At 48.8% G+C, this 20,272-nt stretch overlaps 2 protein-coding genes across 8 annotated transcripts; both read right to left on the minus strand.

Annotated features, from left to right (window-relative positions):
* Positions 1-1,318: 1,318 nt before the first annotated feature.
* Positions 1,319-12,340, minus strand: CHTOP (chromatin target of PRMT1). Of its 7 annotated transcripts, none has more exons than XM_084769168.1 (7): positions 11,960-12,326; positions 10,128-10,209; positions 8,692-9,841; positions 7,993-8,076; positions 5,685-5,871; positions 4,719-4,856; positions 1,319-2,503 (listed from the first exon to the last, which is right to left on the minus strand). In XM_084769168.1, the coding sequence occupies exons 3-7, from the start codon at positions 8,833-8,835 to the stop codon at positions 2,298-2,300; spliced, it is 759 nt and encodes a 252-aa protein (XP_084625294.1). In that variant the 5' UTR covers positions 8,836-9,841; positions 10,128-10,209; positions 11,960-12,326; the 3' UTR covers positions 1,319-2,297. The 7 variants fall into 7 exon arrangements, with proteins under 7 accessions (XP_084625294.1, XP_084625293.1, XP_084625297.1 ...); XM_084769167.1 differs by having other exon boundaries at positions 8,692-8,845; positions 11,960-12,323; XM_084769171.1 differs by lacking the exon at positions 4,719-4,856 and having other exon boundaries at positions 8,692-8,845; positions 11,960-12,340.
* A 2,210-nt stretch (positions 12,341-14,550) lies between these two features.
* On the minus strand, positions 14,551-20,069 carry S100A1 (S100 calcium binding protein A1). The gene is made up of 3 exons (XM_084769181.1): positions 19,895-20,069; positions 17,640-17,793; positions 14,551-14,871 (listed from the first exon to the last, which is right to left on the minus strand). Exons 2-3 carry the CDS (start codon positions 17,778-17,780, stop codon positions 14,728-14,730), a joined length of 285 nt encoding a protein of 94 aa, XP_084625307.1. The 5' UTR covers positions 17,781-17,793; positions 19,895-20,069; the 3' UTR covers positions 14,551-14,727.
* Between the last annotated feature and the right edge of the window lie 203 nt (positions 20,070-20,272).

Genomic DNA, 20,272 nt, shown 5'->3' on the forward strand with positions numbered 1-20,272 from the left:
GTCCCTGTCGTCCCATCTCCCACCAGGACTGTGAAAACCATCCTATGTGCTTCTCAAACATTCGAATGGGGGAGAAGGCTGCGTCACAGTACAGTGTGGCTAACCACCTACAATTCCAGGTCTAGGGGATGTGACGGCTTCCTCCTGACCTGAGGGCACAGGCATACATGGTGGACAAAACACACACACACACTCTCCCCCTCCCCCAAGATACTGAACACAATTTCCGTCTGTGGTACCTGCACACTCTATTGCCTTGTATTTTAATTTTTTTGACACAACCCAGGCTAGCCTCAAACTTGCACGCAATCCTCCCCAGCCCAGTCTCGAGTGCTGGGATTAGAAACAAGCTCTTCTGCCCTTGTCCTGTTTCTTCCCAGCTATCTCTTAAACTTTCCTGAGCTTCAGATTTCAGAAAGCTTTAGCCGGTTAACTTTTTTCTCTTGGCCGTTCTGGAAGGTGAGTCCTCAGTAGATGGCAACTGAGTAGACTTCAAAGGGTGATCAGGAGTCAGGTTTGGTGTCTGGTGCACCTGAGGCGTTACCAGGAGAGAACTGTACACAGCGGGCAGGGCTGAAGGGCCTTGGCTGGTAAACCAATGACGTTTTTCATGAAGGAGGAGTGCCAGAGGTAGGATGAGGTTATAGACTAGTCAGCGCTCTTGCTGAGATCTACCCGATCACCAGCCTTCTCAACCCTTCCCTGGGTCCCACAGACTCTCCCCTGCAAGCACGCAAGGATTCAAGGTCAGATGACATTGTTCAGTATTTCCTTCCTGGCTCTTAATGCACAGCACAGTAAGTAAGCTGTGATTGTTTTGTTTTTAAGAGACAGGGTTTTGTGTCTCCTGGTTTTGTGTATATTCCTGGCTGTCCTGAACGATGTAGACCAGGCTGGCCTTGAACCACAGAGATCCACCTGCCTCTGCTTCTCAAGTGCTAGGATTATAGGCGTGGCCCCCTCCCCCCAACCGGGCTGTGATCTTTTAAACAGCTAAAAACCCAGTGCAGTCCACTAGTACCCACTAGGTGGGTAATTCTTCCTAAGGGCTTAATCAAAGTTGAGAATAACTTTTATTTCCTGCCAAAAAGCCCCACTCCCCACCCGAATTTTGTTTCTTTTTTGAGACAGGGTTGTGTAGCTGCTCTGTAGACAGCCTCTCAAGTGCTGGGGTTAAAGGTGTGAGCCAGCCACCTGGCCCTACCTCAGTAACTTTAACATGAGAACTTTCAACTATACAAGGGACTTATTAACACATCACAAAAATGGTTATGTAGCATTTAAGGACCCCCCCCCCCAAATAAACAGAAAACCTGGGTTAAATTTGAGAGAACAATTTGTTATAATAAACCAGAAATACAAGATTCCACTGAAACTGAACAGCTGACAAAATATGGTTGAACTTAAACCTTCAAGGTCAAATAAAGCCAGTGAAGTGGATTAGACCAAGATTGGTTCCGGACAAACACAGGCAACGGCATTTTAGCAGAGCAGCAGCATATGACCCCGCTCAGCAGTTGTGAGCTTGTAAGCCGTCTCCCACCCTTGTCTCCTCTGCCACTTGTGCCCAACCCAAGGGCTGCTGCTTTTATGATGGAGGTGCACAAGCCTCTTGGACATGACACGAAGCCAAAAGGAAAGCTTAAACATCTTGTTTCAGGGTGGAAACTACACATACCCAATTCAGCTTGTCAGCTACCATTTATGTGGTGTCAATGTAGGTGACACCAACTTTAACCAAATCCAAGTTGCCACCCTGTGTAACCCATTCTGTGGCCCAGCAGCAACAGCAACACTTCCAATTTACTACCCTCACTACCAACACAGCTAACACACCTTTAGCTCCAGCTGTTAACAAGCTTTAAGGAAGATGTAGAACACTAATCCCAGTGTTAGTGGGAACACTGGCTCCATCTGGGATCATAAAATATTCATAAAAATTGTTAGAGGAAATATTTTAAAATGTGGGAGTATGTGACAGGTGAGGCAAAGGCTGAAAAATTGTTCTACTCACAAGGCCAACGCATTCCTGTTCAAACAGAAGTCTGGGTGACTGGATAAACAACAAAAACAAACTCAACCAAATTAAAGGAAATAGGGTTTCATACAACACAGTATCAAAAGTAGACAGAACAGACTAAATGCACCGACTGGTGGCAGGTTAAGTCCACATCCTATTGTGACAGGTCCTTTCAGCGTCAATCAGGGTTCTTCTCATGTTTTCTCAAGTTTGGTTGTTTTACAGATGTGGTGACTTTAACAATAGTCTAACAGGCGGGCGGGCAGGCAGGCAGGCTTCAATCATTGGTTTCAGGATCTGTCTGTGCCATGTAGGCGTCCAATTCAGCATCCAGGTGTCCTTTAGTTTTTGACATGTATGCATCCAATTGGTTGTCCAGCTGCTCCTTGGTCAATACAGGGCGAGTAAGGGCACCTCTTCCTCGGCCACGCCCTCGACCTCGGCCTCCAAAGCCCCCTCTTCCTCGACCTATCATACCCCGACCTGGCCAAACAAGAAAAAACAAAAACAAAGAAAAGAAAAGAAAAGAAAAAAAAACAAAAAAACAAAAAACAAAGACAGTTACGTATTGGTTTGCTGGGTCCTAGCAGAGTGCCCCTTTATAGTTGCGGGGCCTAGCTGAGACAAGCTCAAGGACAGGGCAAAGAGAAATCTGAAAAAACAAGAAACACACTGGGTAGAAAGCAACACATGGAAAGCACACACAATGAATCCCTCTTACGTATTCATCTTTAAATGATAGTAAAAACAAAAACAAAAACCCTGCCCCCTCCCGCTCTGAGAGGGTCTTGCATGCGCTCCCGGGCTGGAGTGCAGCTCAGCGGCAGGTGCTTGCCTAGTGTGCACGAAGCCATGGATCCAATCCTCAGCACCACAGAATGTAATTCTAGTATCTGGGAGGCAGAAGCAGGAGGACCAGAACTTGAAGGCCAGCCAGGGCTACAGGAGAGCTGTCTCAAAAATAAACCAAAAGCCTCCCAGTTGCTGGGATTACAGGTGTGTAGTATTAGCTGAAAAATATTAAACATTAACTTCCCCTAGGACAAAGGACTATTCTACAATTTGGGGCTTACTGTAAATTCATAATTAAAACAGTATATCTGACCCTAGTTAGTCTGGAGGCAGTCAAAGGGCACAGAGACTCAGGGTAATATTAAGCTTTACCTGAGATATTCTAGACTGTTACCTCATCTGCTCTGAATGTGGTCTAATAAAGTGATCCCATGTATCCAAAGACTGAAAAAACTCAGCTACTTCTCTGACTGGCCACCTTAGGACAACTATTATCTGAGAAGTAATTTCAATTGACTAACCAAACACTCAACTTTCTCAAAGCAACTTTAGCTCCCCCCTAACCTCTGAGGCCTGTCAGAAACCATGTCAATACAACTGGACGAAGCCCATACAAGTCAGACACGTGACACACGGTGGCAGAGAAGAATGTAACCCTGGGCCATCAAATGTCCCTTCCTACGCTATTCTGCAGCACCGTCAGGACAGTGGGTTATGAAGACCTGTCCCACATTTTAGAAAGAACTAGAAAAAATAACCACCAATGCTTCATGCGTTGGGAGTTTACTCAGCAATAAGCCAGAAAGCCCCAGTGAAATTTGGCCCTAACACCATTATTAAACTCTTTTCTAATCTGGTCCATGAGGTCACAAGACAAGAATCAAGGCCCCAAAGCTAAGGTTACTAATAGGCAGCTGGCCAACTGTCAGCTTTGATCAGGAAAATGGTCTTTGGTTCTCCAGACACAAAACGTACATTAAATTTACTTGGTTTCAAGCCAACAACAGGCGCCAGGTCTCATCCCTCTACGTCAGTGTCGCTGGACTGAATCTAGTCTCACGCATGCTAAGCATGTGCTTTGCCGCTGAGCTACGCTCTGCTTCTTACTGTTCTCTCTTATTTTTGTGTCATTTGCACTGGTGTCTTGCCTGCTTGTATGGCTGTGTGGGCGTGTGGCTGGCAGACAGCTGTGAGCTGCCATGAGGGTGCTGGGAACTGAACCTGGGTCCTCTGGAAGAGCCGCTCTTACTCACCGAGCCACCTGTCCAGCCCTTACCATTCTCCTTAATCTCTGTCTCACTTTTGCCTCTCTCCCTTATTTTTGTCGCTATGGTGTGAGATTGAGCCCAGAGCCGCCCGTGGGCTAGGTCAGTGGTCTATACTGCCCTTCACCTCAGCTCCACTTCTCTCTCTGGCTTTTGGGCTATGGGGTTGGGTGTGTGCAATGGCGGGGGTGGCAGCAGGCAGATACAAAAAGGCGGAAACCCCCAACCGATCACTGCATTATTTTAATACAACTTAAATTTCTTTTCGAGACAGGGCTTCTCTTGGCTGTCCTGGACTCGCTTTGTAGAGTCCAGGCTGGCCTCAAACTCACAGCGATCCATCTGCCTCTGCCTCCCAAGTGCTTGGGTTAAAGGTGTGCGCCACAGTGCCCGGCACAACTTAAAAATTTTAAGAGCCTGGAGAAGAACGCCTAAAATGTGGCTCTGGAAATGTACCCGACTTAATCCTAGCAGATCTTTGCATTCTCGCCATGTGAATTTAGAAACTAAGCCAGTTTCAAAAAACAAACAAGACAAACAAACAAGCCTGCCTATGACTTGAAGCTATGCAGAAAGGTGGCTCTGAGCTTTAAAGGGAGGAGAATAAGGGAGCTACTCTCTGAAGTTGGTAGCTGACTAACCTCTACCACCGATTCCGCCACGCCCCATAGCTCCACGCCCTAGGCCCCCTCTCCCAGGACCTCCACGACCTCGAACACCACCTCTTCTTAAGCCCATTCGGGGAGCTACGGCTCGTCCACCTCGGAGCAGGTTTTGACCTTGGAGAGGAGGCATACAATGTATATGCAGGTAAATCCAAGAGAGACAAAGTAGATTGTAACCAAAGGAAGGCAGGTGAGCGTTAAATAAGAATAATGAGTTAATTTTTAGTCTGGGTGGGGCAAATTGCACAGTGTGTGTGAACAAATTAAACAGATCTTTATTCAATTCAGCAATACTGACCACAAGCCATCTTTGGAAAAAGCTGGGGCTTAAGTAAGCTCATACACTTAGTAAGTTAACAATCGGATGCCTAGCATTATGGTAGATTTAAAAGTAAATGTGATGTTTCTTGCTTTAAAAAATTTTTTAAAGGGGGCAAGAATTTTATAAAGGGAAGAGGTAGGCACCATAGACTAAACTGTTCCCCCTTATCCAGATTAATAGTTTTCACTTGACGAACACAGATTAGTCACGGTTAGTCATGACACAGGCCAAACGACCCGTAATCTTTTCTCTCTTGGTATTGAGGATATTCAACCCAGGGCCTCGCACATGCTAACCACACATTTCTTAGACTTCTTCCTAGAACTTGATTGAACGTGCTTTGTGTTAAGCAGCAGCAGCGGGTGTTTTCAGATGGAATGGAGATGACATGGGTTACCTGTCGTTACGCAGGTCATAGCCTCTCACCATTGCACATTATCAGAAAAGGAATGATACTGGCAAAACACATGCAGCAGTACTAAAAATGTCATTTCAAAGTTATTAATTATATTAAAACAAACTCGGGATTAAAGATGCTAAACAAATGTGTTGATAAGCAGCCCAAGAGAAAGGGGAAGAGGATAGAGCCCAAGCAATATCAGCTACACAGAGACACTGACCTCGGAGTGACATCCCGCCCCTAAGTAGGGTTCTGGCAGTCCGTCCCCCGCGTAGTCCTCCTCGGGGCAAGCCTCTCTGGATTATGGGTAGGCCTCTTCCTCCAATTGCTCCTCTGGCCAGGGCACCTATGGGTCGGCCTAACCGTGCCTGGATGTTACTCTTACCCAGGCGCTGCTTTAAGCTCTTCTGGAAGAAAAGGTGTTAGAGGATTGAGATCAAAAAAAGCAATTCAGTGGGATTTGGCAATTTAAAGTACAGGACAAAAAAGGCAAGTGAGGCGTTGGTGTAAAGGGAGTGCCTGCTGAGGATGACATGATTCCAAAGGAAAGACTTTTTATTTACTTTAGAACATGGAGAAAAGCACAATTCTGACCCAGAACAAAGGCTCTAAAAAGCTTTAGCACGAACCACAACAGTGGTGCCAGCACAAATCCCTTATTAGGCTATTCAAATCACAGCAGCAGCTGCAAACTTGCTGCTTCTGAGCTGCAGGCTGACGAGGACATGACTTCATCCCTACCTGCCCAAGGACTACACTGCTGGCAAAGGCTACTCACACACCACAGAGTGCATCACATTCGGGGTAAACTTAAAGTTACAAGTTCACTTCAACTCTTGAGACTTAAGGGCAAGATTGACTCCTCACAGTCAAAGACACCAGTGTGCTCCAGTTCTGAGTATCTATCTCCAGACGGTCCTTTTTTTTTAACCTTAAGATGCAAATAAACACAAAAGTCAACATTCCTTCCCTTACATTTCTTAAATATCTGTAAATTCCTCATCTCTCCTTGCCAACAGTTCCCTTAAGCCAGTAGAATGGTCTTAAACACACAATTCAATTGTATCTTCATAGAGAGCCACCAAACTCGATACCGATTTTCAATAATTAGTTTTCCAAAAGTCCCTGAAGATCACATCTCAGAGAATTAGATTTCTTCAAAGGAGAAGGAGACAATACAGCCAGCCTTGAATACAACCAAGGCCTTGTAATTCTGTTCTTCCAAAAAGCCAGGCAATATTAAAAGTTTGTACCTGCATCCAATCAACTTCCACCACATACTGACAGCAGAGGCATATACAAATGTCTTTGCATATATACTTGGCCTGAAAAGAGCTCTGAAGAAGATCTTGTGGCATTATCATTAGCTTTCTAGCACAAAACCTTAAACTACTTCCAATTACAGGAGAAATGCTCCTAACATTAGACATTTAATACAGTCAGGCACAACCAACCCTAAAGGCCTGTCTTGTCATTCCCCCAATTAGCACAGCAATTATTTTTTGTGGTGCTGGGCATAAAACTCATGGCTACGGTAGGGAAATACTTTACCTCTGAACTGCACGCACCTCTAGACCCTAGCATACAATTATGATGTCAGGACTGCATTCTCAAGCTCAACCACTGACCTCACTCATTTCCTGAGTCCCCTGCCTTAGGGAAGAACTGTACAGGGTGGAGTTCATCTCCAGCTGTAGTTGCTCTCCATCCTGGACACTGTGTACACTGAGAGCACTACTCAGTTTTTACTCTAGTGCTGTGCTGTATAAGGTAGCCACTGATTATATATGGCTAAATTAAAAAAAAAATTAGGCAGGGCGATGGTGGCGCACGCCTTTAATCCCAGCACTTGGGAGGCAGAGGCAGGCAGATCGCTGGGTTCAAGGCCAGCCTGGTCTACAAAGAGAGTCCAGGACAGCCACGGCTACACAGAGAAACCCTGTCTCAAAAAACAAAAACAAAAATTAGTCTGAGGACACCCTGATCTACATATAAAATTCCAGGCCAACTGTAGCTACAGAGCGAGACTCTGGCCCCAAAACCACACTGCACAATAATAACCAAAAACTAACAGAATTTGGGTTGGCCTTGAGCTCATAATGCCCCTATTTGCTGAGATTATAACCGTGTGCCCTTTGTTTAGCCTTAAGTTAAAAAAAAAAGCCCCTCAATTACACTAGCCACACTGGACGCTCTTTGACAGGACATATGGCTACTGAACAGACTGAGAGCATCCCACCAACACAGAAGCTGGTGGATGCGGCTGCTTTAGGGGTTAGCCTGTGGAAAGGACCTCTGGCACGCTTTATCAGAAACCTCACAGTTTTTATTTACTCTTAGAAAGTGGTGGGCCTACGGCTTGTTCTCCCGAGTCAGGGATGAACCTAACCACTCCAAGGCTGAAAGGGAGATAAAGCAGAAAGCCTTGCTTATTTTCGGTCAGTGAGCCCAGTGGTTCAGAGTGGGGGTGGGTGTTGTAAGTGCCGACTCTATGCACAGCCATGCAGTGCTGCGGTTAAAATCCTTACAGTTGCATGGCACCGCCCTCTGGACGCCCAGCCACAGCTTGGACATATCCTTCCACAGCCACTGTCCGGACTTGCATATAAGGTCTACGAACGATAAAGAGCAGGTTTTATTTCAGGCCTGAACAGGATCACTTCTTACTGGAAATGGGAAAGAGAACTGACACTGGACTATCCTGCATGCTTGCTCTACTATGCTGATGAATCTAGGTGCTGTTTTTAGCACCGAAAACCTTAGACCAAGGCCATTCAGATTCTGCACTAGGAAGAATAAGATTAATCAAGTCTGTAAATCATTTTTGCAGACAGCAAAGGTAACCAAAACAAAATTACTTTCCTGTTTTTTAGTAAGTGGAGAGAACTGAACCTGGGGCCTTGGGCTAGGCAGGTGCTCTACCACCGAGCAACATTCCTAGACCAGAGGTTCTTTGTATAAAAAGATAAAAGTGAATAAAATTATTCTAAAAGCAAGGACAAGAAAATTATCATTTAATCCTCATTGATAACACAGGTTACAGGTGTCAAACTCCCTACAAGAGAAAAGTATTAAAAAGTTACTTAATTGGTACCTGTCCAAATTGGAATTCTTTGAACAGCGTTCAGATAAGTTTCAGCTTTTACCCTGAGCCATGCTGTAATCATCCATCATACCCTGCCAGCCTTGGTGGCCTGCCTGACAGAGGGCAAGGCCCATTCTCTCACCTGCTTAAGCTTTAGTGCTGCCTGGACAGAGGGCCTATTCTCCATCTGCTGGGCCAGTCTTCTGTTTCTGGCACTGGCTAGCTGCTGCTGCTGCTGCATCGAAGCCCGAATATTCACTGGCATCGGTTGTTTGTTCTTCAGCATATTAGTAAAGCTTCAAGGTCGAACAAAACGGGTGTTTAAATAAAAGCTTTATTATAAACCCTTATTGGCATTTTCATGGCTTGCTAGACCAGGAGCTCCAGATCCCACGAACTTTAAAGTGGTACATTTGGATCAAGGCTGACGTGGGTTAAAGACTCCTCTGTTTCCACAAACTTGCAAGAACCAGAAACTCAGAAATGCAGCCAAGTGCAGCACAATTAGAAGTGATAACAAGGGCTCAGGTAACAGCTCTTAGAGAAGTGGAAAGTATGAAAAACACGCATTAAGCAAAAATGATGACAATAAATAGAGATGCAGTTACAAAGACACACAAAACTGCCTACACCGTTAGAGAGTGAGGGCTCATTCTGAGGACCAACAGGAGGAGGACCAGAGCCCCTTCCAAGTCCACTCAAACAGCACAGACACAAATCAGCCAAGTTTACCACATTCTAACATGTTACTTTGTAACACATGCACACAGGTAAATAATGTATCACATTTTAAAATGAGCAGAGAAGCACATGTGCTTTAGAAGCAAAAACAGGCATTAAATGCCTTGGGTGTTCTAGCAGCAACATAATAAAATGCTCAAAGACACCAAGTAAACAAAAACTCTCACGAACAAGCCTTTAAATACTTTAATTTTTCTTAGCCTCAAATAATCACTTTTTCTAACTCAGGACTTCTGAGAAAGTTAGTTAGTTAAATCACTGAGAGCCTATGAGACATTAGATCATTCCTGCTATGATTACATTTAATGGAAGAAAACACACAGCTGCCAAAAGAATCAAGACAAAACAAACTACAAAGCAGAGTGGGTAGAAGGTGAAATGGAGCAAAGCAAGTGCCTCTTACAAGGCCCAAGAATGACATTCAAGGGCCTTTGGACATAGTCATGGCTTGCTACCTGCCTCTTACAGGCCAGACACAACCCTGCTGGCCTTGGACGAGGCAGCAAGCCCACTGCAGCCAGGATGTACCGGATCATCATGCTGCACCACCCCTGTATCAATGTTAGAAAAAAAAAAATTAAAGGGAGGATGTGAGGAGTCTTTTAAAAAATATATCCCACCAGGTAAATATTTCAGATAGCTTAATATAAAAATCTACTGATAAGGGGTTTTGAAACAACCGCCCAATTTGTTTTGTGTACCACATTAGACACAATTAAGAACAGAGGTCTGTAGCCGTCTGTCATAGCTTACAACTGGCTTTGTGTATTGGACCCCAGGGCCAATTTAAGTAATGTTCCCTTAGGAAGGAGCTGGAGTTGCTGTTGGCTGCCTCACCGCTCATTTAGAGACATCTTGGTGGTGCTTTTTAGCACAACTTTCGGCGCTGACTGTGCAGCCATCTTCAAATCCCGAGAATCTACAAAGGACAATACGCACAACGAGGGAGTCAGAACAGTGAAGACTGCATTTCACAAGAGGCAAGGCATAAGCCGACGAGAGGCCACATTACTACTGGTTAAAGATCATCTTAAGAACTTAAGTTAGCTGGGTGTGGTGGGCACGCCTTTAATCCCAGAACTCCCCAGGCAGAGGCAGGTGGATCTCTGGAGTTTGAGGCTGGCCTGGTCTACAGATAAGTTCCAGGACAGTCAAGGTTACAGGGGACAAACCCTATGAGTGGGCAATGGGGTGTGTGTGCACTAAGTTTATATGTCCGTTATCTCAACTTATCGGAACTTCAAAGCCGCAGGATGAAGAACATCCATCTTCAAACTCACAGCCCTGTCAGAATCTCCAAAATGGCAGAATCAGATGGAGGCAAAGCTTAGGAGTCTGGCTTTCAATTAATCACAACAGTCCTTTTCAGCCTGAATAGAGATTGACTCGGCCAAAGAACGTTAAAAAAGAAAGGCCCCAAACCAAACTCAATCTCCAGACCAAGTAAACTACAATCTGGCCGAAAGGCTGACGGTAACGGCATTAACTGGGCTTGGGGGTGCATCTTAGATGGCTATAGCAAGCCGAGGGCCGTGGATCTAGAGAAACGCAGGAGCTGGCAGATGGCTCAGTAGTAGGGTGCTTGTCTAGCACGATGACGCCCTAACTTCAATTCCCAGCAGCAGCAGGGGAGTGGTGTAACAGGCCGAGGCCATCGTGGGTTACGTATGCTCTCACACACACTCAAAGCAATGAAAGAAATGCCTAGATTAAAAACCAGTTTCTCATCTCTCAATTCCAAATGCAAGTGGGGCTCTAGTAAGATATGGTAGGGGAAAAAAATTGAACCGCACAGACAGACCTGGTGACACACACCGGAGAGGGGCTGAGTCAACAAGCTCACGGGGAGCTTGGGTTACTTGAGAGACCCTGTCACAACCTAAAGTTAATTTTCTTTTTTTTTTTTTTTAAACGGCTGGGGATATTGGGCGGGGCAGGCCTTTAATACCAGCACTCTGGAGGGAGAGGCAGGTGGATCTCTTATGAGTTCAAAACCAGCCTGATCTACAAAGCAAGTCTCGGACAGCCAGGGCTGTTATACTGAGAAACCCTGTGTACAAAAAACAAAAACCAAAATAAATAAATAAACAGATAAAAAAAATAAAAATAAAATAAAATAAAATAAAATAAAAAAAAGAAAAAGAAAAAGCTGGTGATGTTAACTCGGGGTGTTTGCCTAGCCACAGCAGGATTTTGGGCTCAATTTCGGTGTCGCAAAAACAAACACCCAGAGCCGCCACTAAATCCTGTAGTGCTTATTAACCTCCACTCCATCCTCCAAGCCTCTCAAGAACCCCCCCCCCGCCCCAGCTCCCCCCCCGCCCCCCCACTTTGGCCAGGTGCCTATTTCCGTTGTCCTCATCAAACGCTATTCTGGGGGCGAGGCTTGGGCTCCGATGTACGGTGCTTATCGACCTAAGCCAAGACCCCGGATTCCCAGGCCCGGCGCGGAGAAGCCAGAACCAAACCACCATCGCCACAGCCCCCGGCACCAAGCGATCCCGTCCGCCTGCTTGTTGGCTGCGGACGCGGCTCAGCCTCCGCCTCCCGGCTCCGCCCCCTCCCCGGCCTGCGCGCACCTCGGCTCCACTCCCCCACCTGCCACCCGCGCCGCCGCGGCCCGCGCCCCCTCGGCGCTCCGCCTCCGCCTCCGGCACGGACGGACTTACCGAAAGAGACGGACACCAGCGCTCCTCCCGGGGCTGCCACCACGGCTGCGGCGGGGCGGGCCGGGCGCCGGCCGGACCTGAGCTGACGGGCGGGCCGCACGGGTTAGCTAGCGGGGGGCGGGGGCCGGTTGGGTTAGGATGCTTAAACGGTAGGACGAGAGGCTCCCTCGCCGTGGCCTGAGGTGTCTAGCGCCGGCCGATCCCCCTGCCCGTCGGGCCTGCCCTTCCCTGCCTCTTCTCGCCTGCGCTACCACAGCCGGCACCGCCAACTCCCGCTTGGTGTCCAAAACAAAATGGCTGCCAGGCCTTACCAGGGGCAGCGTGACCGGCTAAAATGGCGCCGGCGGACTTGCGTCACTGCGCGCGCAGCTAGGGGCGTGGCCAGACGGGCGCTCTGGCCTGCGCAGTCGCAGGCGAATCGTTTCCCCCCCCCCCCCGTGGAGTTTGGCCGAGGGCCCTTAAATGACGTTAGTGCTCCGCCCGTCGGGGCGTGGTCAGTGGCTTTAATCGCTTTAGGGTACTTTCAGGACTATCTTCTGGACAAATTTATACCCAGCTCTGGTGGGGTTTTTAGGTGTGATGGGAAGTCGTATTCTGTTACTCCCTTATCCCCAAGCTGGGGACAACTGTAAAAAAGTCTTTATTAGGACCTCAGAGCCTAGGTGATTTGCTCTGGCCCTCTCCTCAGCCCTGTTTGGTGGGTGGGTGGTTGTTTTTCGAGGTAGGGTTTTTCTGTGTAGACCAGACTGGCTTCACATTCACAAAGATCCGCCCGCCTACTTCTGACGCCCTCCTCCACCCCCCATACTTGTATTAAAGGCGTGGGCCATCACACCCGGCTCTTGCACATCTTTTTATGTGGAGTCCCACTAGAAATCGTGGCCAGTTTTGTTTAGGGTGGGGTCTTCTCAACTCAATCCAATAAAGCTAATCTGTCACAGGTGTGCCCAGCTGCTTGGTTGATTCAAGATGTGGTTAAGGAAGCCTGGTGTGGTGGCACACACCTTTAATCCCAGCACTGGGGTGAGGGGAGGCTTAGGCAGATGGATCTCTGGGAGTTTGAGGCCAGCCTGGTATACAAAGCATGTCTAGGACAGCCAGGGCTACACAGAGAAACCCTTTTTAGAAAGCCTAAAGAACGCCGGGCGTGGTGGCGCACGCCTTTAATCCCAGCACTCGGGAGGCAGAGGCAGGCGGATTGCTGTGAGTTCGAGGCCAGCCTGGTCCACAAAGAGAGTCCAGGACAGCCAAGGCTACACAGAGAAACCCTGTCTCGAAAAACCAAAAAAAAAAAAAAAAAAAAAAAAAAAGAAAGCCTAAAGAAAAAAAATGTAGTCAAAGTTGACAACCAAGATAAGCCACAGGATATCTCACCATGGAGCCCAGGCTATCCGTTGAACTCTCAAAGATCCTCCTGCCTCTGTGTTAGGGGGCTGGTATTAAAGGTGTACCCCGCCACACCTAGTTAGGGCCCCCTCTCACACTATGCTGCGTACTGAACCCACTGACTAAATCCCCCTTCCCCCCAACCCTCAGTGCCTGTGTTCAGAACTGTAAATGGCTCTAAAGCCTGGCTTTGGTGTGTTTTCTTTTTTCCTTTCACTCTTTTGTTTTCTGAAACAGGGTTTCTCTGTGTAGCCCTTGCTGTCCTGGAACTCTTTCTGTACACCAATCTGGCCTCTGCCTCCTGAGCACTGGGGATTAAAGGTGTGCACCACCGCTCCCAGCTCAGGGTATTTTTTTCTTATGGCTGGAGACAAAATAAAGGGCTCAGGTGTTTGAGGGATGAACACTTTCGGTTTCCCCTGCCCCATGTGCTCATACTTCCTAGCAGTTTGTGATGACTGGAGGCTGCTTAGTGGTCATTTTCCTTGCTGGATTTACCATAGCTGAGGGCAGGGGTCTCACTTACTTTGCTCACTAGTGTTTCTATTCCCAGCTCTTATATAATGCCAAGCAATGGTGGGACATCAGTAAACATTGCATGAAGGCTGGAAAAAAATTTCAGTTTTTTTGTTTGTTTGTTTGTTTGTTTGGTTTGATTGAGACAGGGTCTCTATAATGTAGCCTTGGCTGTCCTGGAACTCTCTAGGTAAACCAGGCTGGCCTTGAACTCACAGAGATACATGTACCTCTGCCAGGTGTTAGGTTAAACAACCATGGTATGTGCCACTGTGTCTAGCTTTCTTTGGTATTTTTTCTTTTTTTCTGCGGTGTTTTTGATGGCTTTTTTCTGGTTTTGGAGACAAGCTTTGACTATGTGCTGTGGGCTGCCTTGGAACTTTCTTCTTTGGTGTTTTTGATGGCTGGTTTTGGAGACAGGCTCTGACTATGTGCTATGGGCTGGCTTGGAACTCAGTCTTCCTGCCCCATCCTTCAAGTGCTGGCATTACTGATTACTCATACAAATCCTCAAGAAACCAGTGATATTTGGATTTCAGCCAGAACTTTGTACCCTTACATTTCTGGGTCTTGGGTGTTCCTTAAGTAAGATCTAATGTGCATAAAGTCTCCAAGACAAGGAGTTGGGGAGTGGAGCCCTCTTTACTCCACACATATCCAACCCAAAGGAGACAGACGCTGACACTCGGTGAGAGAGAGAAGCCTTTATTAGGATGAATGGCAGATCTGGACTGCCGCTCTTGCGCCCTTGGTGCTTGTTGGGACTAGGCAAGGATGGGGACATAGGGAGGTGCAGGTGGGCGAGGAGAAGGAAGGATAAAGGGGAAGTTGGAGAGACAAGGGCGCCGCTCACTGGGGCCGTGTGCTCAGCTGTTCTCCCAGAAGAAGTTGTTACAAGCCACGGTGAGAGCAGCCACCAGCACGACATACTCCTGGAAGTCCACCTCCCCGTCTCCGTTTTCATCCAGCTCCTTCATTACCTTGTCCACAGCATCTGCGTCCTTCTGCACCTGTTAGAGCCAGCGTAGTGGTTGAGGAGGAGGCGGAGATGAGCAAGTGACAGGATAATATTAGTATTTAATTACGGGAATCGTCTGCAGCCCTAAAGACTGGTGCGCTCCCGTTGCCTGCAGAACCAAGCAGAGTGAATATTAGCATCAGCTGACGTACCTGATTTTCTACTATGTGACAAGGACTGCATGCTTTGTTTCATTTAATTAAACACATGCACACAAAAGCGGGGCGTGGTGGCGCAGGACTTTAATCCCAGCACTCAGAGACAGAGGCAGGTGGATCTCTGTGAGTTCCAGGCCAGCCTGGTCTACAAAGCGAGGCCAGGACAGCCAGGGCTTCACAGAGAAACTCTGTCTCAAAAAAACTAAAACCAACCAACCAACCAACCAACCAAAACCAAAACCAAACAAACAAACAAAAGGCTGGAGAGATGGCTCAGCAGTTAAGAGCATTGACTGCTCCTCCAGAGGTCCTGAGTTCAATTCCCAGCAACCACATGCTGCCTCACAACTATCTATAATGAGATCTGGTGCCCTCTTCTGGTGTGCATGAACACAGTGTGCTCATCTACATAAAAAAATCCTTTTTGTTTTTTTTGTTTTTGTTCTTTTCCCCCCTGAGACAGGGTTTCTCTGTGTAGCCTTGGCTGTCCTGGACTTACTTTGTAGACCAGGCTAGCCTTGAACTCACAGAGATCCACCTGCCTCCGCCTCCCGAGTGCTGGGATTAAAGGTGTGTGCCACCACGCCCAGCATAAATAAGTCTTAAAACTAAACTAAAAACAACCAAAACCACTCACATACATTCTAGGGTACAGTGGCAGATGCCTTTAGTCCCAGCACTCAGTGGGGGAGAGATGCAGATCTAAGAGTTCAAGGTCAGCCTGGTCTACTACGTGAAACCCTGTCTCAAAAATGAGCAACCCCAGTTTTTGCCGTGTGACCCAGGCTGGTCTAGATCCTGAGGTCTTCTTGGGTCTGCACTGTCAGTGCCAACATTACAGGTGAGTGGCACCAAGCCTGTCTTCTTTAACCCTAGTGCAAATAATGTGCGAGCTGTTCCCACTGCTCCCATTATAGGGAAGAAACAAATTGAGAGTTGGGGCATAAGCAAAAGTTAGGCAGCAGCAAACCTTCGCAGGGCCACAGCTTGAGTGAAGCCTAGCAAAGGTTCTCGAGGGTTGCATGTGGTCCCTGTGAGCATCTGTTCCTACCTCTCTGCATCCTCCAGTCAAATGAAGCTACTGGGCACCCTTTCCATCCTTCCTCCCAGCCTTCTTCTCATGTGGACGCCTCCTACAGTGTCTTAATTTACCCCCAGTCTTCCAGTGGACACCCATGGCTCAAACATCACCCTGGTGGGGAAGCTATGTGACCTCAGGACTAACCTCAACTCTTTGTAGGCCCTTGCTAAGGTTCTGTATTTGAGTTCATGGCTTTACTTTTTATTTGCTTATTTATTATTATTGAGAAGGGTTTCTCTGCGTAGCCCTGGCTGTCCTTGTAGACCAGACTGGCCTCAGTCTCAGAGATCTGTCTGCTTCTGCCTCCCGAGCGCTGGGATTAAAGGTGTGCGCTATGTCACCACCACCGGCTTCCAGGCCTACTTTTTTAAAAAGTTTTCTTGGGTGCTGGCACACACCTTTAATCCCAGTCCTCGGAGGCAGAGGGAGGTGGATCTCTGTGAGTTCGAGGCCAGCCTGGTCTACAAAGTGAGCCCAGGACAGCCAGGGCTATAAAGAGAAACCTTGTCTCACAAAACAAAAACAAAAACTAAAAAAAATTCTCATGGGTATGGTGGTGCACTAGCATTTTGGAGGTAGAGGCAGGTTGATCTCTGTGAGTTTAAGGCCAGCCTGGTTTGTGTAGTTAGATCTAGGCCAGGCAAAACTGGTAAAACCTTTGTCTAAAGAAAAAAAAAGTTCACTGGGTAAGTAAAGTAGCCCATGCCTTTTATCCTAGCACTTGGGAGGCAGAGGCAGAGGAATCTCAGTGAGTTCAAGGCTAACCTGGTCTACATACTAAGTTGCCGGACAGCCAGAACCACACAGTAAGACCATGTCTCAAAAGAAAAAAAAAAAGTTCTTTATATCTGTGTGTATATGGGTGGTCATGCCCATACCAAGGTGCTTTTGTGGAGACAAGGGGACAGCTTGTGGGGGTCCATTTTCTCTTTTCACTATGTGGGTCCAAACTTAGGTTGTCACACTTGGTGGCAAGTTCCTTTACCTGCTGAGCTATCTCACTAGTCCTTAAAAAAAAAAAAAAAGACAGTCTCAGTTTGTAGCCCTGGCCGCCCAGGAAGTCATTATGTAGTCCAGGGTGGCCTCAAATGCATGGTCATTCTTCTGCCTCAGCCTCACAAGTGTCAGGCATTACATGGGAGCTTCCATGCTCGGCTTTGTGGTTGATTTATTTGTTCATTTTTAAATGTATTTATTTTTAAACAAGATCTCACATAGCCTAGGCTGGCTTTGAATTCCTGACCCTCCTGTCTCTACTTCCGAGTGCTAGGACTGAGTGCCGTCTCCTGTGTTCTGCTGTTCATGACTCCACTCGAGGCTGTGGTTAGGGCGCAGAGCCCAGTAGTAACAGGTGCTCGGTACACTAGGGCATTTTGGCTTTTCCAGGGAGGAGTTAGGGAGCCTGGAAAGTCTAGTTAAGACTGGAAGAGGAGGATGGTTGGGCTGAGCCAGGGGTGAGGCAGGGACATGGCAGGGGCACCCACCCGCTTCCTCCCCCCTGTACCTCAACCCTCCACTTACATCCAGGAAGCCGGAGAGTTCAGTTTGCAGCAGGTCTTTCAGCTCCTTCTTGCTCAGCTTGTATCTGTCCCCTTCCTTGCCCGAATGGGCGTGGAACACATTGATGAGGGTCTCCATGGCAGTCTCCAGCTCGGAGCCCATTTCAGCAGCACACCTACCCACCCCCACAAGGATGGACATGAACTGTAAAGCAGGTTCAGCACAGCCGGGGTCTGGGTAAGGGGAATCCTCACACCTGGCCCTGGTTTCACAGCGCAAGTAGCCTCGAGATGGGACCCTCCTCCCCCATTGTACTTTATGTTTCACTGGGATTTTGCAGTGTGGGAGAAGCCACAGCCCACCTAAGTCTAGTCCAGTGTCCTGGACCCCTCTGTCATCCCCCAGTCAGAGGGAGTCAGGGGTGGGCATGGAAAGGAAGCAATAGGAATCGGATTGTCTTCAGAAGCTTGTAAAAGACACGCGGTGCCGGCTCCTGGCTGCCTGGGCAGATACTTGAGGGTGGTGTCAGGCATGGGTGGACACAGAACCAGGCAGGCTTCTAGCTCTATTTTTACCTTCCAGGCCTGCCACAGGCATGCCATGCTGTTGGTAGTTAAGTGGACTGAGGTCTCCAATGCCCACCCCAGGAGGAAGTCTGGTACCTTTGGTGAGCTGATGGAGGAGTGGCAGTGGGGGTTGGGGGGCAGGTTGGGGGGGGCAAGAGTTACTGGGGAGGGGAGTCTCACTGTTCCTGGGCTTCCTGTCAGCAGCATAGCTTTTCCTCTTTAGGCACCGAGGGTTAAGCCCAAGTCTTTTTGGCTATATCTCCATCTTTCTGGCTTTGGGGTTTATTTATTTATAACAGGCTCACATTCTATAGCCTTGGCTATCCTGGAACTAGCTCAGGCTGGCCCTCCACCTGTGGCAGCCCCTCCTCCCTGCGCTGGGATTCCTGGTCTGAGCCACCATGCCTGGCTCCCCTCTCTCTGGGGGTACACTTCCCGTACTCCTGCTGCAGGCTTCTTCTCTGCAGAGCCATCCCTGTTCCTCAGGTAGAAGGCAGGGAGAGGGGGATGTCTGGGGGGTTTCCTGGGAGGAAGCTAACCTGAAGGCCTTGTCCCTGCCGCTGTCCATCCCTGCCTCAGGCCAGCCCTGTTTCAGTAGCTCCAGTGGGAGCAGGATGGGGCTGGTTCGGGTTTAGATAAAGGGCTGAATGCTAAGGTCATCTGAGCTCAAGGGGCTGGGTGAGTGCAGAAGAATGGAGAGGTCGGCTGAGAGGACACTGCCAAGCTCGGTCTCAGCCCTTTGGCCCCGGGACGGTCATGCCTCCCACAGCCTGAAGGCAGCTCAGGTGTCTCAGCTCAGGTGTCCTCGTCCTTCCTCACCACTGGCTGTACCTGGACAATGGGTTCTGATTAGATGACACCCCAGCTCTTCAATGGAGCCCTTGTGACTGTCACCTGAACTCCAGTCACAAGAAGCAGTTGTCACAGAGAAGGAGGGGAGAGAGAACCCAAGCCGGCCTGATCAAAGGGATAAGGGGGCGCTCAGGGGAGGAATTTGGGTGGCTCGGTTACCAGTCTCATCTGGGAGGGGGGGCACCTGGAGGTTGCCTGAGCCCTCTAGCCGCCTGGAATTTTATGTGTGTGTGTGTGGGGGGGGGCAGGGGTGGAGCAGTGGGAAAACAAAGAGTGAAAAATTAGGGGAGAGAGAATTGGGGGGGGCGGTCAGGGTTGAGTAAAGGGATAGAGAAGAGGTCTTGGGAAGGTGGGAAGGCAGCGATGTGACAGGGCACACTGCCGCACAGGCCCCCTTCTTCATGGTATCACAAGGCCTGAGCTCTGCTGCTCCTACAATTCTCTGGGATCTGGTTCTTGAGAAGGCAGAGACTGCGGCTGGAGAGGGGCAGGACTATCCTTTCTTATTCTTACCGGCAAGGAGCAGGGCTGTATCCCGCCTCTCCCCACACCTAGAGACGGGGATGCCTGACAGGAGGCGCAGGGCTCTGTGCAGGAGGACCTGGTAGCCGGGAAGCTGCGTGGCGTCCTCGCTCACCAATCTCCCAGCTCTCTGACCTTCACTCACCTCCTCTCATGACTTTTCAAACTTCGTTTCCTCTAGACCCCAACTGTGCTTTCCCTTGACTGATTGCTCCCAGTCCCTTGCAGCACCACAGTAGCCCTTTTCAGGGCTCTTGGGGGTCCTTCTGAGGCCCCCTTTCCTCCAGACTGGCTAAGCCAGGTGCCTGTCTATCCTAGGCAGCGTAGGATACTCACGGTTGGCCTTGGCCTGAGGTGGGAGCACGTTCTGAGCCGATGGGCAGGCGGCAAATGTGGCCCCAGGAGCGGTGTGGGGAGACCTGGGCTTTAGCTGTCCTTCCCTGCAGACCCTCCTCCCCGACGGCTCCACCCCTTAACAAGCGACACCCGAAGGGCTAGGGGCCAGGAGTGGACAGAGGCGCCCTCTGTCTCCCGGGCGGGCGGGAGCGGGCTGCCCTGTGTTTCTTTCCGTTCTTGGTTGCACCCCCTCCCCAGGCCAGCAGGGAGGAGGTGGGAAGAGAAGTCCTGGGAAGGGTGCTGTGGCGCGGGCTGAGCACGGGAAGGGAGGAATTCTGTCCAGGAGGGCGCCTCCGTGAGGGGCTTCTGTCGCGCAAC

This window comes from Acomys minous (assembly GCF_964271855.1).
Source record: "Acomys minous genome assembly, chromosome: 19".
NCBI classification, from domain to species: domain Eukaryota; kingdom Metazoa; phylum Chordata; class Mammalia; order Rodentia; family Muridae; genus Acomys; species Acomys minous.